This window comes from Phalacrocorax aristotelis, chromosome 17 (assembly GCF_949628215.1).
Source record: "Phalacrocorax aristotelis chromosome 17, bGulAri2.1, whole genome shotgun sequence".
In the NCBI taxonomy this organism is placed as follows: Eukaryota; Metazoa; Chordata; class Aves; order Suliformes; family Phalacrocoracidae; genus Phalacrocorax; species Phalacrocorax aristotelis.
The window spans coordinates 7,689,336-7,705,800 of record NC_134292.1 but is presented as its reverse complement, the minus strand read 5'-3'; the positions used below and the strand labels follow the sequence as shown (position 1 = coordinate 7,705,800).

The window sequence follows — 16,465 nt, the reverse complement described above, 5'->3', positions numbered from 1 at the left end:
ATTCTGCTTTGCACTAAGCAAACCTCCCAGCCCAAATTCTGATGCTAGTGATAGGCAAACCACATGCTCAGGCACTAGGATGCTCAGGTAGCTTTAAAAAAAAAAAAGTTACTTCCTTGCAAACTGAGCATATTTCAGGGGTGGGGGCAGGGAGTAGAACCCACAAACATCCTCTGTCTTAAAAAGCTGGCTATGGGAGCACGGGTGTAGGTGCTGTAGGGCTCTAGCACAGCCTAGGGGGGGACCCTGCAGGAAGCAGGACTGAACTCTGGGCAGAACTGCTAAAAGGTAGGTCAGAAAATAGTAGAGAATCAGTGTTGTATCTCCTCACCTCAATACGACTGAAAGTTACCGGAATAAATCCATCTGCGTGGCTTTGATCAGGGGAGAAGCAAGATGCAAACACATCACCACCAAGTGCAGTGCCACCGTCCTTGTTTCTCACTGCCTACAAAACACAAGTGCTGTTCAGCTGCATGTTGCCCTGCACAACAGACGTTTGTGAGAAATCCCCTTGCAAAGCCATGCTCTCCCCTGGCACTGGGGACAGTACACCACCGCCCCACCTGCCCCGGGACAAGGGCAGGCCATCACCTGCACCCTGCCATCGCCTCACAGGCCCTGGCACCCCAGAGAACACTCTGATAGGGAGGACCCTGCTTCTCCCTGCAGCACAGGCAGGCCTTGAGCCCTGGGGCAGGACTGCAGCACTACCTGCCGCCCCAGACCTCATACACCTCCTCAAGGAACCATTAAGCCCTTTATCAGGTTTTGCATCCCCTTCCGTGAGCCTTATGAGGGGTAGGAAGACCGCTAACCCCCCACCAAGCCTTACTCCCCCCGCAGAGCTCTGTGGTGGGCAGCGGTCCTGCTGCCCCCACTTTCAAGGCTTATAGTTCCAACAGGACCCACCAGCCACCCTGTCTCCAGCCCTGTGCCCCCCCTTGAGCGTTTTTTGGGGCGGCACAGGACCGCTAACCCCCCACCCCCCTCCCGAGGCTTAGGGCAGCAGCGGGGCCACCAGCCGCCCCCCGCCAGGCCTCGTACCCCCCCCCCTTGAGCCTCGGGGGTGTGGGGTGGTCAGCAGCGACACTAACCCCGCCATCAGGCCTCGGGCCACCCGCCGTGAACCCTACGGAGGTGAGGCGGGGGAGCGGGGGCGCTGGGGCGCCAGCCCTGGGAGGGACCGGGACCCCCGGCCCTACGGAGATGGTGGCCGCCCTCACGCGCCTGGGGGTGGGCAGGACCACGCCCCGCGCAGCGCTCCACCCCCTAACTCGCGGCGCCGGATGTGGCGTCAGACGTACGCAGCCCCGTGAAGGCGGGGAAAGGGAAGCGCTCCGTCCTGTTGCTATGGCAACGTCCGCCGGTGGTGATCCGACCCCGCCACGGCGGCCCTAAGGGGACCCGGATCCGCACCCGTGCTCTGGCCACCTCCATTCAAGAGAGGAAAAAAAAATATATATATACATATGCAAGTCTTTAACCAAAAGAACCAGAGAAGGGACTTGGGAATTTGAGAAAAGCATAATCTGCTTTATTTTTTTTTTTTATTTAAATAAGGAGAATTCTTTCATATGGAAAGAGCTAATACAATCACATATTTGAAAGGAGAAACAATAGGTACTGAAACAAGGAAAAAGGGCAATAAAGAGTGTGCCGCAACTGGCCTGGTGATTCCGTGATTCGAGTTCCGGTCCAAGTAAAAGTTTCCAAAAAATATAAACAGGTTGCACGTTACACAATTATCCATCGTCTGCCCTTTCAAATATCTGGTCTACATGAAAAGACAAAGAGAGGAAAGGCCAAAAAAAATTTACTATACAGGTCATGAGGTTAAAAGCTTTAAGGAGTACAATATCCCCTTGAGAAACAACAAATGCAATTTATACAGAACCAGAGGAGGGATTCCAGCTAAGGACAATGCCTCAAGACATGCTAAAGGGGTGAGCGCCTCACTGCTGCTGCTGTGATTCCCAGGGGAACCGGGCACGGTTGTGGCTCCAAAACCTTGCAGAGCCAGGACGAGCCACAAAACCCAAGGGGGTGTCTGTGGCTGCTAGGAAAATCTGGTGGTCTTTGGATTAAAACAACAAAAAAAATGTAGTTGGACTGCTGCTGTCTTTTCACAGCCAGCAGTTCCACTGCTTCAGCAAAACACACCTTTTCTGTTGATGGGCCACAACTACCCGATACCTGTTGTAAATTAATTCTTATTCACAAATGCATCTTTCTTACACGGAAACTGGGCTGCTGGATGTCAAAAATAGCTTGCACTACAAGGAATTAACCTGTGCTTAACCAGTCAGAAGCAAAACAGAAAGGTTAACAAAACGCAACAGAACAAGAGCTTGGCATGCAGTGGTGCTCGCCTGAAAGTGAACAGAGTAGCCTGCGAAAAGGTGAGACATAGCAAAAATGCTAGGCTCGTTTTTTAATATATATCTATAAATACACAGGAACCACAGGGCAGCTTGTAGCTTTGCAGCATTCTTGCAAGGAAACTGTTAAATGGAGTGCCTCTGCATGAACGCAAACACGTACGGAGTTCAACGGGCTGCAAACACATTCAGAGTTGACCGCTGTACAGCTGCCACATGACAGAGCCAGGAGCGAATTATGGAAGACCAACAATAATACCTGTTTCACTGGTGACTGTGCTGCTTCCACTTGTCATTTAAAAATACACTGGAGCGCCTTTTTTTCCCCTTCCTTTTTTTCTTCCCTAACCTCCTTTGGGGGTGGGGGGTGGTATAGGGGTATTTTTCTTCAAATTAAGAGCTAAAAGCAGGCTGAACTGGAGAGGAAAGCAGCACTGAATGCAGCTGCTAGGCCATGAATCAATGTGCATAAAAGAACCAGTTACACGTGCTTCAGACCTCCAGCTGAATAAAAAGCAGCAAAGTCAGTCTCTGAATATTTCTGCTTCACCCATTGTTACTGAAAATATGGATTCCACCTCTCCCTCCCACTGCGCCTTTCCTAGCAGAAGGAGCCTGCAATTTGGTAGCTGATTTCAAGTCAAAACAAAAGCAACTCACAAAGGAATAAATTGTGAGGGCCTGACCCTTCAGCAGTGGACACGGCAAGCAGAATTATCCCCCTATAAACCATATCCACGTTCTAGACATCTCCATTCTCCTCCTCCCCAAGCTGAATTTGTATCAGCATACCAGCACCCTTGGCATTTCTGCACCTTGAGGATCAGAGACTTTCCTTTTGATTCAAGAGCACCACAAACTGCGCTAAACTTGTACTAGCTTTAAACAAACAAAAAGATGTATGCAGAAGGATATTGCACCTTAGAAATTTGGGCTCTAAAACTGCTTTCCATCACACAAAAATCCATTAAGTGAAAGAGTCTTGCCAACTGCAGCTGACAGTCACGCAAAGGTGAGGAATGGAATGAAGCTCACATGCATTTCTTGGCCTTTCCTGCACAGAATAATTCAGACATAATATATAAATAGAGCAGTGAAACAATTACTTTTTCACCTAGACCTACAACATCAAATACGTATAAATAAATTCTAGTGTTTTATTCTGTTGGGGGAAGGAATGGAGGGCTTAAAAGAGAAAGAAGGGTAACCTTTTTCAACAGGAAGTGTTGTAGTTCTGATGGCATTTACACCAGAGGGACTGCAGTAACTCGTATCTAGAAATAACCCAGTTTCTCCAACACATTTGACCATTTTGAAGTCATATAGGTGGGAGGAAAGAGGTTAGTGTCTTTGTAAAGCTTAAGTAGTGTGTCCAGGGTAGGAAAGAGATGAGAAGAGGGGGGCTCGGGAAAGTCTCTTTAGCCATTACAGTTAGATTCTGGGCTGATATTAGCTAGGGCCAGCTGGGCAGAAGGATAAGAAAAAAAAAAGAAAAACCAGACAATTCTGTTGTTCATGATATTCCAGGGAAGAAAACAGAAAAGGGGATGGGATGACCTACTGATGGAGCAATGTTTGGAAAATGTTGGGAGCAAGACTAGCAGATGAGGATGCAGGTCTGGGAAATGTCTGAAGGCTGGGGAAATATTTGTCGCTAAATCTCAAACCCTGTACTTTAAAGAGGATGCTAGAGAGATGCTGGCACACTCTGCTCTGAAGTTAAAAATCCATAAAACATGAAGGGGAAAAAAAAAGCTTTTATTCTTCTTAAAGTACCATCCTATCCCTTTCCCTTCGGGTTCTCTGCCATGGTCAATGGGGACACCTGTGGAGAGGGGACACCACTAGGCCTAAGTTAGCTTAGGTTTCTAAGCTCTTTAAAGCTACTGTATAAAATTCTTATTTATACCTAGCTTAAAACTTCAAATGCATCCCTAGGAAGTTATGAAGGATCTTTCCCAGAAAGGGGGGGGGGGAGCAAATGAAGAAAGAGGAACACATTTCAGATCCCTTCCCGAATACATTCTTTGTTCAAAATATCTTCTTTGGAACCACCAACAAATGACTTGCTGCCACCTAGCAGAGGCAGACGACACAGGCAGTTAGCAAGCTATCATCTCCTGCAAAACTGAAGTTTTCTTTCCCTCACTTCAGAGTGACCAGCCTACTTTACATTTTGAAAGAGCTAAACAACACAAATCAAGCTAGCTGAAAGTAGCTGAGTTTACTTAAGACTACCGTCAGCTGAAGAACTCCAAGCACTTTCAGGAACTTGTAAGTCCATCCTAAAATCTACACACACGAGTGCGTGCACATAAACCAAAACCAAACAACCAAAGAAATAAAACCCCAACCCCCTCCCACTGTGACCCTCCTTTTCATAGATCATCAAATATTGGTTAGAAAGTGTAAGATGAAGACACTGTATACACACTATATGCAACTGCATCAGAAGTAAAGAACCCTTTGCTGTTCATCTGGGGAAGGACAGTAAAAGGATGATTCCAAACTGCCTCTGTAACCATGCGCTTCCAACACATAAAAAGGAGGTTCCAAGTGCGCTAAAATGGCTGCCTTGCAGAGGGGCTCCCTTACTGATGTGTTTCTATGCAAATTTTACAAAAGGCCATGAGTTAGAGGAACAGAAAGCAAGACCTAAGGAAAAGGGAGAAGAGTAAAGCTTAGGAGAGCAGCCCCAAGGGATGAACACAATATAGAACAAGTCTCAGGAGACATGAAGAATTAGAGTGGCCAAGGTAAGAAGCATAAGAGAGCATCACAACTACAAAAAGTAGTCCATACAGACCCGTTGGCCCTAGCCAACTCTTCTGACCCATTTGCAGTGAGGAGATTTTTCTTCACAGATTTTACATTTTGTAAATCACAGAATGATGAAATCTATGATTTGCATTTTGTTGTGTGTTTGGTAGTCACTAAAAAATCCCAAACCCACAAAAAAACCCTTAGGTCCAGATGAGCTCAAAACAGAAATTTGGTGGGTTTTTTTCCTTAAAACAAAAATGCCACGCATTTTGTTGTGCGCAAGGAACCCCAAAGCTACAATTAAAGTGGTGCCAAGTTTCAGGATTAATGCACTGATCTACTATATACCTTTAGTACACATTTACTTCTAAAGCAAACACTGCTTCTAGCTTAAAACAAAAATACTGAAAAATTAATCAATGCCGTAACTGTCCTGTTTTTTAAACCAAATAATCTGAAAGGCTAAGTCATCTGGGGAAAATATACCCAAATAAATTCAATTTAGAAGAGTCATGATTCTCAACATAGCACAGAACCATATATAAAACTAAGCCAAGTTTTGTCAGAACACAATTTTAAGCTGAAGGGAATTCTTTTCTGGGAGGAATGAGGAAAGCAGAAAGAAGGCAGGGCGTGGGAATGAGAGAACATATAAAAGTTCTGCTATAAACAAAGATATAGCTTTTTTTTGTAAAAACCTCAGCTGCCTTTAAAATGAAAAACCTCAAACTAACCCCTCTCCCCCAGTTGCCACTCTGCTGAGACAGAAGTAGGGAAGGAGAAGGATGGGCTTTGCCAAGTGAGCGGTCATAGCTACCTGTGGGTGAGGTGTGGTGGGGAAAAAAGTGGGGGGGGAGGGAAAAATGGCTCAAGCCACTTCAAAGTCACATGGTTGGTTGGTTTTAAAGCAAGCAGGTCAATGTCAGATCCACTGTTTCAAACTGCTTTGTTGGGAGAGGAGCTTGGATGATGTCACTGTAGTCAGTCAGTGTGGGGCAGGAAGCAAATCTGGTGAGATTTTCAGGAGATCCAGTGGGGTCCAGTCTAAGCTGCAGCACCCCTCAGGCAGCAGGACCAGCTGGGCATCAGAGGTGCTCCTAGGCCTTGCTTTCCTCCACTTTGACTGCCTGAGGTTTGATCGCTCCTGTGCGCACCGGCTTCATCTGGTTTGTGGAGGGTGTTTCTTGCAGCTTTACTGCTCCCAGGTTGGCTTTATTTTCATCCACCCGCTGCTTTGCCTGTTGACATACAAAACCCAAAACATTAGCTAGCACAGAGACCTATAGGCAGATTTAAAAAACAGTGACCATCATTCATGCAAGACATCAGATTTGCTCCAAAAATCATGTATTTCTTCTATTCTGTCACATCTCGCTGTCCTAAAACGCCTCACACGTAAGGATCTCAGTGTCTCACATGTCTGGCAATGCAAATAACCCATAAAAACTCAACAATAAACAACATGGACACTGTAAAACAGGTAATCCTCTAATCTCTCCTGACTTTCAAATCACACAGCATTACTCTTGGACTCTGCATAACACCCACCCACCCATTAACAGCCCCCACATTCAGCTTCAGTACACAGGCCTTTCTGCCGCTCCTCTCAAGGCCAAGGCACAAACATGACAGTATAGTAGAGCAGATACTGTTGGGTCAAACAAAGCACTGAGGTGCACTACCTGTTGTACATAGTGTCCTTGCACAGAGCCCATACTAACTGCTGGTCCAGACGGCTTTCCGCTTGGGCTGGCAGAGCTAGGCCTGGAAATCGAAGAGTCGACAACATTCATGGAGTAAATTCTACAATGGAATGAGAACCTTATTCATGTGTGAAAGAAAAAAAGACAGCAGAAAGCAGCAGTAGACAGGGCACGGGACTGTGCCATGCCGAGCAATGAGCTCCCCAGCCCAAAGACAACACAAGGACTGCATGTCTCAAAAGGCTCAATGACCTGAAGCTTTGGTATATCTAGGCATTAGCACCTCTCATCTTGAGAGGACCGTGCTGGAAACGAAAATGTTTATTCAATGATCCTCAAAATTTTCCACCTTAACAATGAATACATAAAAGTACACAATTCCAATTCCTCTTTCAGACTCAGTAAACAAATAACTTAATGCACTTCCCACAGGCAGAGAGGGCCAAGTCAGATACACGCTGGCCCACACCCAAAAATGAAAGCCATGATCGTGGATTTTGATACAAGTATTGGGACATTCGACACGTTAAAACCCAAGTGAATCTTGTACAGGGATGATGTCACGTCACTACAGACAGACACGTTCTGACTACAGAGGCTAAGTTCTGTAAACATTTTACCTGTACGTATGTGGCGATGGTACGGACCCTCCGGAGGACATATTCTGTTTACCATCGGAGAAATGAAACCCTTTCATTTCCATTTGGGAGGACTACAGAGGAAAATAAGTGAGAGAGAGCATCACCTTTGCATCCACAAATCACTCATTACTTCACATAAACACTTAAGCCAAATCTTTGCCCTTCTACCCATCGTGCCCGTTAAAAGAAGAAACATTTTTCACGTGAAGAAAGTGAGGCTTGTAAGTGAAATAATCTGCTTGTATTAAACTAACAAGCCAGCAGCACAAGCAAACACAGAACCTGGAAGTTAACTGCTGTGCTCTCCCCTATAATAGACAAATTTATGATATGAATCCATCAAACCAGACATGACATTAATATACCTACTCAAATGCACAAGCTTCACAACACTGAAATATCTGGGCAGTATTCCAACTGTGTCTGGAGCTCACCACCCCTCAAGCACTCTGGGGAAACCTGTGTAAACATGTAATAAAACTGGAGACTCCAAACTGGATCAAGGCAGGATGTGGCTCCCTGGAAACAGAATGACGACCAGCAGCAAAACCTGAAAATCTGCTGGCCTGTGCTTTGGAGGTGAGGGGAAAAGGGCTCCTTCAGTTTAACACCAATCCTTGGCTTTGATATTTAAGGATCCCAAACAAGCCACTCTCCCCTTTAACAAGCAAGATGAAGGTGTGAAACTTCAATGCAGGAGGGGTTAATGAAAGCCAAGATGAGCACGGAGGAGTTAATCCTTACCTCCCTGCTGGTAGCAAGAACAGAAGGCTGGGATCCAGGAGGAAGGATTCTTCGGGGAGCTCCTACAGGCAGGTTTTGCCCCTGAGGAAGCTGGATGGACTGTGGTAGAATCAGGGGCTGCTGGCCAGAGCCGTAGCGGGGCAGAGGAAGCTGGGAGCCAGGCACAGGCATTGTTAGCTGTGTGAGAAGGACATGTAGTTAGTTACTCAGTGGCAGTAACAGTCTTGTGATTGACACCTTGTCTCCTAATACCCTGAAAGCACAACATTGCTAAAAGGAAGCTCCCACGTGGTGCTGTTTGTCACAGAACAAACACAAATCAGTGGAACAGAGGGACTTACACACTGAAATGCATGTTCGTTCTGGTAGCATTGCCAACACCCTATCATGCTTTTAGCATGGCATTGATTTAACATAACTGCACTCAGACACAGGCCTTCCCTCCTTGCCTAGAGCCTTCAAGTCTTCCTCGTGGTCACTGCACGAGTACACTCTCATGACATGATGGCAATTTCAGACAGGTCAGCGTCAGGTGTTTTGTTTGCAGCTTTGATGCCCAAACCAGGAAGTCTGCTACGCTTTCAAGCCAAAGCATTTTGGGGTCTGGACCTCTAGAAAAAAAGCGATAGCAACCTCAGCTCTATGTTCTGCAGTGAGCTTCAAAGTGATGATGCTAATAATCAAGAGTAATTAAAGAAAATGCAGCTCAAGACTCAAGAGCCTCCTGTTCCCTCTGATTCATCTGGCAGTTCTCACAATTGCTGGATTTGGGAGGTGCATGACAACACTTTGTAATAAATAAAAAAAAATATAAGGCAGGCAAAAGAGATGTTACTTCTTAGGATGGATGAAGTATTTCTTCAAATATTAATATTTAGTTTGCCAGTATTCTCTGTATTTTCCTCAGCTAAGTTACTTCCAGGATTAACTCTATGTCAGTCACAACAAAAATCCCCCTTGAAACAAAAAATAAACTTTAACATGTTGCACAAAATAAAGGTAAGATGAGTTTAATAAAAGTATCAAACTTCTCCAGAGAATCTGAACACATGCCCACAAATACATCTTTGGGCAGTAGGATTCAGTGTCTTTGAGCCGTGCTTTACAAAAACTTTTTCACACAATGAAATTCTTGTTAAGACACTACCAGGCAGATCAGCAGAAGTTCTAAATAAGACCTGGATAACAAACAAATTGAGAAGGTAGATGAGCTTTTAATAAGAGGTCCTAGTTACCCTGGAAGCTGAATTAAATCTGGAGACAACTGGGATTTGGCTCTCAGAAGAGGTACTTTTAGGACAACTATCACATCATGGCCTCCTATGCATGAAGCAGTGCAAGGTTTGATCTGCATGAAACATCTATATTAAGGGTGAGGACTTCCTAGTTACAAAATGACATCTCAGCAGGGACAGGCAAGTAATTAGCAAGAATCTCATTAAATAAGGTGCTGCACGTTTGAAACAAAGGTTGACAGAACAGAAGCTCTCGGGGAAATCTTTTGCCTCTTTACAAAGAGCTTAGATCACACAAACACATGACTCGGCACAAATACTAGTTTCAACCCAGTCTCAGAAACAAATGGCTGTGAAAAAGCCTGTACAATGGAGTGGCTTGCAAGCCCTGCTCCTAACCTGTGTAAGCTGAGAGTCCATCATCTGGGAAGCTCCCATACCAGCCGCCTGGTTTATCTGGCCTTCATAAACCAGCGTCTGGCTTCCATTCATGGGCTGATAGGGGGACCCAGACTGCGTTTTCACCACCTCCAAGGGCTGCATGCCTGGGAAGGCGGAATATGGAGGCTTCAGAGCAGTGCCTCCTGTCAGGACCATGGTGCTGGGTTGAGACAGACTGGGGTGCATATACACCTGAGACCTGGAGAATAAAAATATGCTCAAGTCATTACACAGAAAACCTTTGGAGACTATACACACGTATACCACGTCTGGCCTGAAATCAACAAGCAGTTCCCAAACTCTACTAAACTGACAGCTGTGATGCCACTTTCCATTTGAGTTACAGGAGTTTTTACTTCCACTTAAGCCCTTAACCATGTCCTTGTGCTGCAGGGATATTCAACAGAGTTACATTGTGTCCTATCCAAAGTTTATGTATCAACAGCCTGCACAACAAACTCTGTGTTAGAAGGGAGGATTCAGGAGACCAGAAGTCTGCAGCAGCTTTGCAAAGCAGAACAGAATCGGAAGTTACAGGTTCAAACAGCTCTTACAAAACTCAATGTCTAGGTTTTTGAGGTCTTGAAGGACTATTCTGATCATTCATTCTCATCTCATGTAGGAAAGGGAGTACAGCGTACAATTCCCACAGCCAGCCCAACTCCGAAGGGGATGTCTCATTCCTTCAATTCTAGTAAGCCGTTCCTGTAGCCAATACTGTTGCTGTTACACTGTGTTTGATTTCCTAATTTGAATCTTACAATTTTTTCTCCAACAAAGTGCAGGCATTTATTCTGTTCTTGTCTTGTAGTTCGTATCTAATAAAAAGAGTTATTAATTTTGCTATGCAGGCACTCAGCTCTGATCAAGCTGTCTCTTCATCTTCTCCCCAGTAGTAAGCCGAGTAAACTGTAAGCTCTGGGTTTCTCACTAAGTCTGCTTCCCAGCCCACAAACCTCTTTCCACACCAAGATTTGCCTCATCATTTGAAAGGGCAGGCAGAGCAAATGAATATCATTTTCCAAGGATGGTCATACAAAGAAACATGCTACAGAGAGCCTTATGTGCCCGATAGTCCTTGCCCTCCATCCCAGCAATGTTACTAGGGGAAGGAAGCAGGATGTCAACAACGGGGAAAGAGAAGGCAAGCGTGGAGTATATGATCAATGTACATGGCCATCAGGAACACAAGAGTTCAGACCACAAGGAACTGGAAAAACTGGAAGCAGTTACCTGAAGGGCTGTATGGAGCTGTACATTTCCTGGGACTGGGAAACAGGCAGACCACCCCTCAGCCCGAGCTGAGCTTGGGCCTGTAAGGATGTGTGGAGGGAAATGGGGATCTGTTGAGCAGCAGCAGCCTGCAAAAGAAATTAAGGTGATTGAGAGGTACAAGAGGAGCCAGAAACTCTCCCAGGCTATTAAAAAATCCATCAGTCTCCTCCATGAGTCAATCTGCCATGGCAATTACCTACACTGTGCCGTTACCCAGCCCCCTCATGATTCCACAGAACAGCAGCACACTGGCAAAGGAAGACACTGCATCAGCACCCAAGAGGGAAGACCAATGCCTGCAAGATGTGAGGCATTTGATGGACACATGAGGGGACCAATGTGCTCCACACACAGAACAGGCAGTAAAAATCCCAGCTCCCAGTTGCCTGCAATCTTTCCTTGAAGGGGCTCTGCCCAACCCTATCAACACCCTATTTACTAAGGCTAGTGAAACTGCTCATCAGTATTGAGTGGCTGTGGAATTTACTGAAAGTCACTTTACCTCACACAGACACCTCAGCATCTGCTTCAGTTAAACCCAGTCCAAAGGCACTGGTACAAAAGGGGAAAATCCCTCAATTCCCTCCCTTCTATTTCACTAACCTGTGACACCCACTGGGAAGCAGCATTCAAGGAACCTAAAGGGAGCAACATCTACGCTCGTTTGGGCTATCAGAGCCTCCTTGTTTCTTAAATGCCACCCTGAAGACTCCTTGAGAAACCACTAGCTAGTTGTATTTCTCTCTTACCTGTTGATAGCTTTGCTGCTGAGGTATCGTCTGAGGGACCAGGCGGGGCTGACTTGCAAACACATGGCCATCCAGATACAGGGGTGGAATATGGTTACCTAAATATCAGAGAAGGCAGGCTGTAAATTCAAGGTACAAGGGAGACACAGGCACAGTATCTCCCCTGCAGAGACCTGTGGGTCAAGACTATTTCCTACATCTCAGCAAGTCAACACAAAGATAGTACCTATTCAGCAAAGCCTGTAAAGCTCCTAAGTCCACATATCAAAGCCAGCAGCCCACTTACAGTAGCAGGCTTGCTGATAATTAATCATACCTTTCTATAAGAAGCTAAATGTAAACCCAAGTTTCCCACCTCCACAAAAAAGTCAGACACTAACAGTTCAGGAATTGGTGAGCTGTACTCCAAACTATACCTAAATGCTAGAAACCCACTCTGCAATAATCTCATCTTTGCAGCTAAGAGGGATGGAAAGAGCAAACACAGTGTTTGAGACCTTCACACAGGAGATCTAAACGCCATATTCACACCCCAAGGGCGGCACCAATTAGAGAGTGCTCTGTGCAGATCTGAACCATGGGATTTGCAAGCAAAATGACGGTGGGTGGGGAAGGAAAAATCACCTGACTTGGAACAATCTGTTTCCCAAGTGGAAGCTAGTAACAGAGTCACTATGGTGGCCCACTTGCTATCATTTCTGCCCAGCATATTCCACTCCATTCCTGAATTCAGGAATGAGAAAGATAGTGAATGCATGAGAGGTCCTTTGGGACCCAGGTGTCAGAGAATCCAAGTATGTTTCCTTTTTCCAGATCCTGTGCCTAGTTATACACACTAACATGACTGAGCTTAAGCTTTCTCTCCATAACTCTTCTCATCTCCCTGAGTTTTGCAAACCGTAAGCAAGTTGTTGTTATCACATACAAAAAGCAGAAGGTGCTCAGAACCTGTGACAAAACAGAAAAGTCTTACATAGCAAAACTAGAAGAGGAGTGGTTGATATTGATATTGGGGCTGCTGAAGTCCCTCAGCCATAGGTTTCTTCACTTCCCTTCTATTCTATCAAGCACACAGCGAAGGGTAAGCAGGATCTATTGAGACATCACAGAGACTTGCTGGTACGTAAGGGAAGTCGTCCTTGTGCTAAGTTTGTATCAGTCACACTCAAGTAACATTCTCCAAACTGGGGAGACAGTCCCTCTTTCTGTCTTGACTGTATTGTTGTTAAGAATCTGTTAAATACCAGCCAGTCAGTTACTTTACATCAAAGCTCTTCTCACCATGCTCTTACCTACTATAATCAGAGGGTGATTCCTAGATACCAACCAGACAATACAAATACTGCTGCCACAGTTTGCGGGTACCTGGAATAGATGCAGAAGGTGCTACGGACGCCACAGGCATAGGAGGCATAGAAACTCCACCAAAAGAGCTGTAGCTGACACCGTTGGAAGCTCCAACACTGGAAGGAGGCTGGATGCCTGAACCCGCGCCTCCTGGGGAGTTCTGTTCTGGTAAACTAGGAGAGTTTTCCCAAGCTTTACGAGCAGACTCCATCTATGGAAATGAAGGACAATAACTACAGACAGTTCAAACAGGGAGGACAATACTGAAGCCTAGAGTTGCTCATCTATGACATATTAGTTCAAACCCAATCTAGTCTAGTCACAGTGGAAAGCTGGCAGGTCTCAGGTCAAGGGGTTTCATACCAATTCCCAATGGGCAAGTATCCTTCATGCACATTGAGTCCCTCTTCGTATTTGCTGAGTTTTTTGGGTTTGGGGGTGGTGGTGTTTTTCTGCTTTGGTTTATTTGGTTGGGGGGTTTGTCATTGTTGTTTGTACTTTTGGTTTTTGGTTTTTTGTTTGTTTTTTTTTTTTTCCTTCTTTAATCCATCAGGCTCCTAGGATCCCTGACCAGCCATCTCACCAGCTACTGAAATAGCAAGAAAGCTCTGTTGCACTTGTTCTAAAATAGGTGAGGGCTTCAGCATCCAGGACTGTTGAAACACACACCCTTCCACCCATGCTGAACAGCATATATGCACAACTTCTACAGAAGCTAACTAAAGATTTAGCAGTACCTAACAAAACACTATGGGAAAGATCTCTCCACCCTCACTACTGTGGCCATGGAGACACGGCATCCCCACCTAGGACAAACACACATGCCAGCTTGCTTACCTTAAGAGTAAGGTCTGCAGTGGGGAAGGACATCGGGTTCAGGCCAATGCACCGCTGGAGGTGGTGATCTCTTCGCAGAATGGGAATGGACTGTGTTAACCCTGCCTGAGGGGAGATTCATAAATGGTGAATACTTTATAAACTATTATGAGAACGTCATGAGCTACCAAGGCTGACAGAGCCTCAGCTGGCAGCTCTAGTAACTAGACCTCAAAAGATTCAATCAGTTGTACTGCGGGCGTTAAGTACCACAGTCAACCATGATCCATTCTGCTGTTGGAATAAATGAAGCTTTGGTGATGTGCAATGACAGCCACTATGTCAAAGTAAACCAGCTTCTGCTTAAGCATCAATTTGACCCAGTAACTTCAATTTGCAGAAGAGTTCCCCTTCCTGTCCCATATTTGCAACAGGATAGATTTCAGACAAATGCCGTTTCTGAAACAGCACTTCTGAAAAGAAACACAACCTCCAAGATCAGACAGCCTACAGACTTGAAGACATTTTAAAAGCAGCTTTGAGAGTTTCTCACATTTCTGTCCACAGCTGAGCTACAAGCTGGGCTTTCAGAGTGCTCAGTCTTTCACATATAATAATGAAATACCCAGACGGCTGGAACAAGCTAGGAAACATCCAAAAGGACCTGGCTAACAAGTTAGTTCTCTGCCTTGCTGTGGCAGACGAGACCTTCTGAGGAAGCTGGCAGTCCGGGCCTAAGAATGCCACTATCCACATCACATCCATTACCAGCTCTTTTTTATATCTCATGGGAGAATGGCGATCTCAGAGATCTGCAATACTTCTTGCCTTACACAGGTCACTGAATGATAATGGAGTCGCTCCCTATGTCACTTCTCAGCTAGTGATGCTCATTTTACCAAGGTACCTTGAGGGCACAGATTTCCATTATGGATTTTAGTCACGCGTGCTGCCTAAGCATTAAGTGTGAAGTCAACTGCAAAGAAATATGCTTGCTCTCTTTGGAAGCATCTGAGGTTTAACTAAGGATCATCTCTGATGAATCAATGCCAAAAGAAAAACCAAATACTTACATTACTGGCCAAGGCATCCTGCAATTTGGTGACAGGGTTAGCTGCAGTGCCAGAGGCAGAACCAGGTGGCAAGCTGAAGTCAGAATCCTGAAAAATCAAAACACACAAGATTCAAATCCAGGGCCGAGGGCTGCCCACCTGCTTCTCATGGTTAATGACTTTAGCCTGAATCATGACACTAGAAACTAAAGATTATCCTCCAAGTAAGCCTTGCCGGAAGAGAACAAACAGACACTTCCCAGCACTCAGCAGCCGGCAACCCCCAGTGGCACACAAAGGCTTAGATGGCCATAATTTTGTCCCTCACCTCTGTTACCACCCCAGCTGGTCCTTGGGACAGTATTTCCAATATTACGTTTGCCAAGACACCTTGAGTACCTGGTTTGTGTCAGTAATGAAATCTAAGGCAAATCTACAGCTGGAAGCTTCCGCTAAATAATCCTTCTGCCTCAAAGCACCTTTCATATCTCAACAAGCTCAAATCACCAAGAAGATAAAATTAAATTCAATCCTCACTTTAGGATTTACTCCAAATTCAATGGGTGGCACAGGAAGTACAGAATCCACGTGAATTTCCACCCCGTTAACAGGGGGAATATTCCCTTCCAGCCGTTCCGTTCCCTCCGAACCCTTTCTGTTTTTCAGGGAGCGTTCGTTGCCGATTGGTCCAGGCTTGTGTTCCTTGTTCTGTCCTGAGCCTTGATCTGAATCCTTAACAGGAAAGCAGAGAGGCTGAGACACAAAGACTGAATAACCCAATCTCAAGCCTTAAAAATGCTATCAAGAACAACACAACCACTTCACAAGGTCTCTCACTATGTGCTCTGGCTTGGCTGCAAATCCAGATTACCTTTTTATCAGATTGCTTCTGCACTTGCTCCTTCTGGCAGTCAGGCTTTGGGTCCACCAGGCCAGCCCCATTCATCTCCTCTGGTTTGAGGGTGCCATATGGAGAGCTGCGCTGAGAGGAGGTAGCGGAGGATTCCCGAGACTCCGCGCTCAAGTCAATGCCACTATCCCCCTGGCTGCCTTTAAAACCCTGCTATGCAAAGCACGAAATGTGTTAAAGCCCCAGACTCCGACCCAGCTCCAAAAGGAGGAAAAAAATCCCAGAAAACAGCAAGACCATGTCCCCTTTTCAGATCACACTCTTGGTTAACGGCAAAGGAGTTGGGCCTGACCTGCAGCATCTCTTGGCTGCTGCTTCAGCTCTACACAACCCTGAGACAGGTTAACCGATGCACCAACCGGACTATGGCTTCAGAATAAGGAATAAGTGTCCCACAGAGCAACTAGG

General features: G+C 45.6%; 1 protein-coding gene and 1 non-coding gene across 11 annotated transcripts in view; both read right to left on the bottom strand.

Annotated features, from left to right (window-relative positions):
• Positions 1–1,515: 1,515 nt before the first annotated feature.
• Positions 1,516–16,465, bottom strand: part of PRRC2B (proline rich coiled-coil 2B) — a 50,866-nt gene continuing 35,916 nt past the window's right edge. For 4 of the 10 annotated variants that reach the window (XM_075112599.1, XM_075112600.1, XM_075112602.1 and 1 more), the window contains exons 21-32: positions 16,019–16,210; positions 15,685–15,879; positions 15,169–15,255; positions 14,117–14,221; positions 13,298–13,490; positions 11,933–12,030; positions 11,142–11,269; positions 9,867–10,107; positions 8,233–8,409; positions 7,468–7,559; positions 6,827–6,947; positions 1,516–6,382 (exon numbers count right to left, since the gene is read on the bottom strand). In XM_075112599.1, coding sequence (XP_074968700.1) covers positions 6,242–6,382; positions 6,827–6,947; positions 7,468–7,559; positions 8,233–8,409; positions 9,867–10,107; positions 11,142–11,269; positions 11,933–12,030; positions 13,298–13,490; positions 14,117–14,221; positions 15,169–15,255; positions 15,685–15,879; positions 16,019–16,210 — 1,770 coding nt within the window. In that variant the 3' untranslated portion in view covers positions 1,516–6,241. Of the gene's footprint in view, positions 6,383–6,826; positions 6,948–7,467; positions 7,560–7,857; positions 7,948–8,232; positions 8,410–9,866; positions 10,108–11,141; positions 11,270–11,932; positions 12,031–13,297; positions 13,491–14,116; positions 14,222–15,168; positions 15,256–15,684; positions 15,880–16,018; positions 16,211–16,465 lie in introns of those variants that run through there. The other 6 variants (XM_075112603.1, XM_075112604.1, XM_075112605.1 and 3 more) reach the window with 6 other exon arrangements.
• Positions 12,957–13,044, bottom strand: LOC142065915 (small nucleolar RNA SNORD62). The gene has a single exon (XR_012663562.1). It is a non-coding gene; the product is annotated as a small nucleolar RNA SNORD62 (small nucleolar RNA).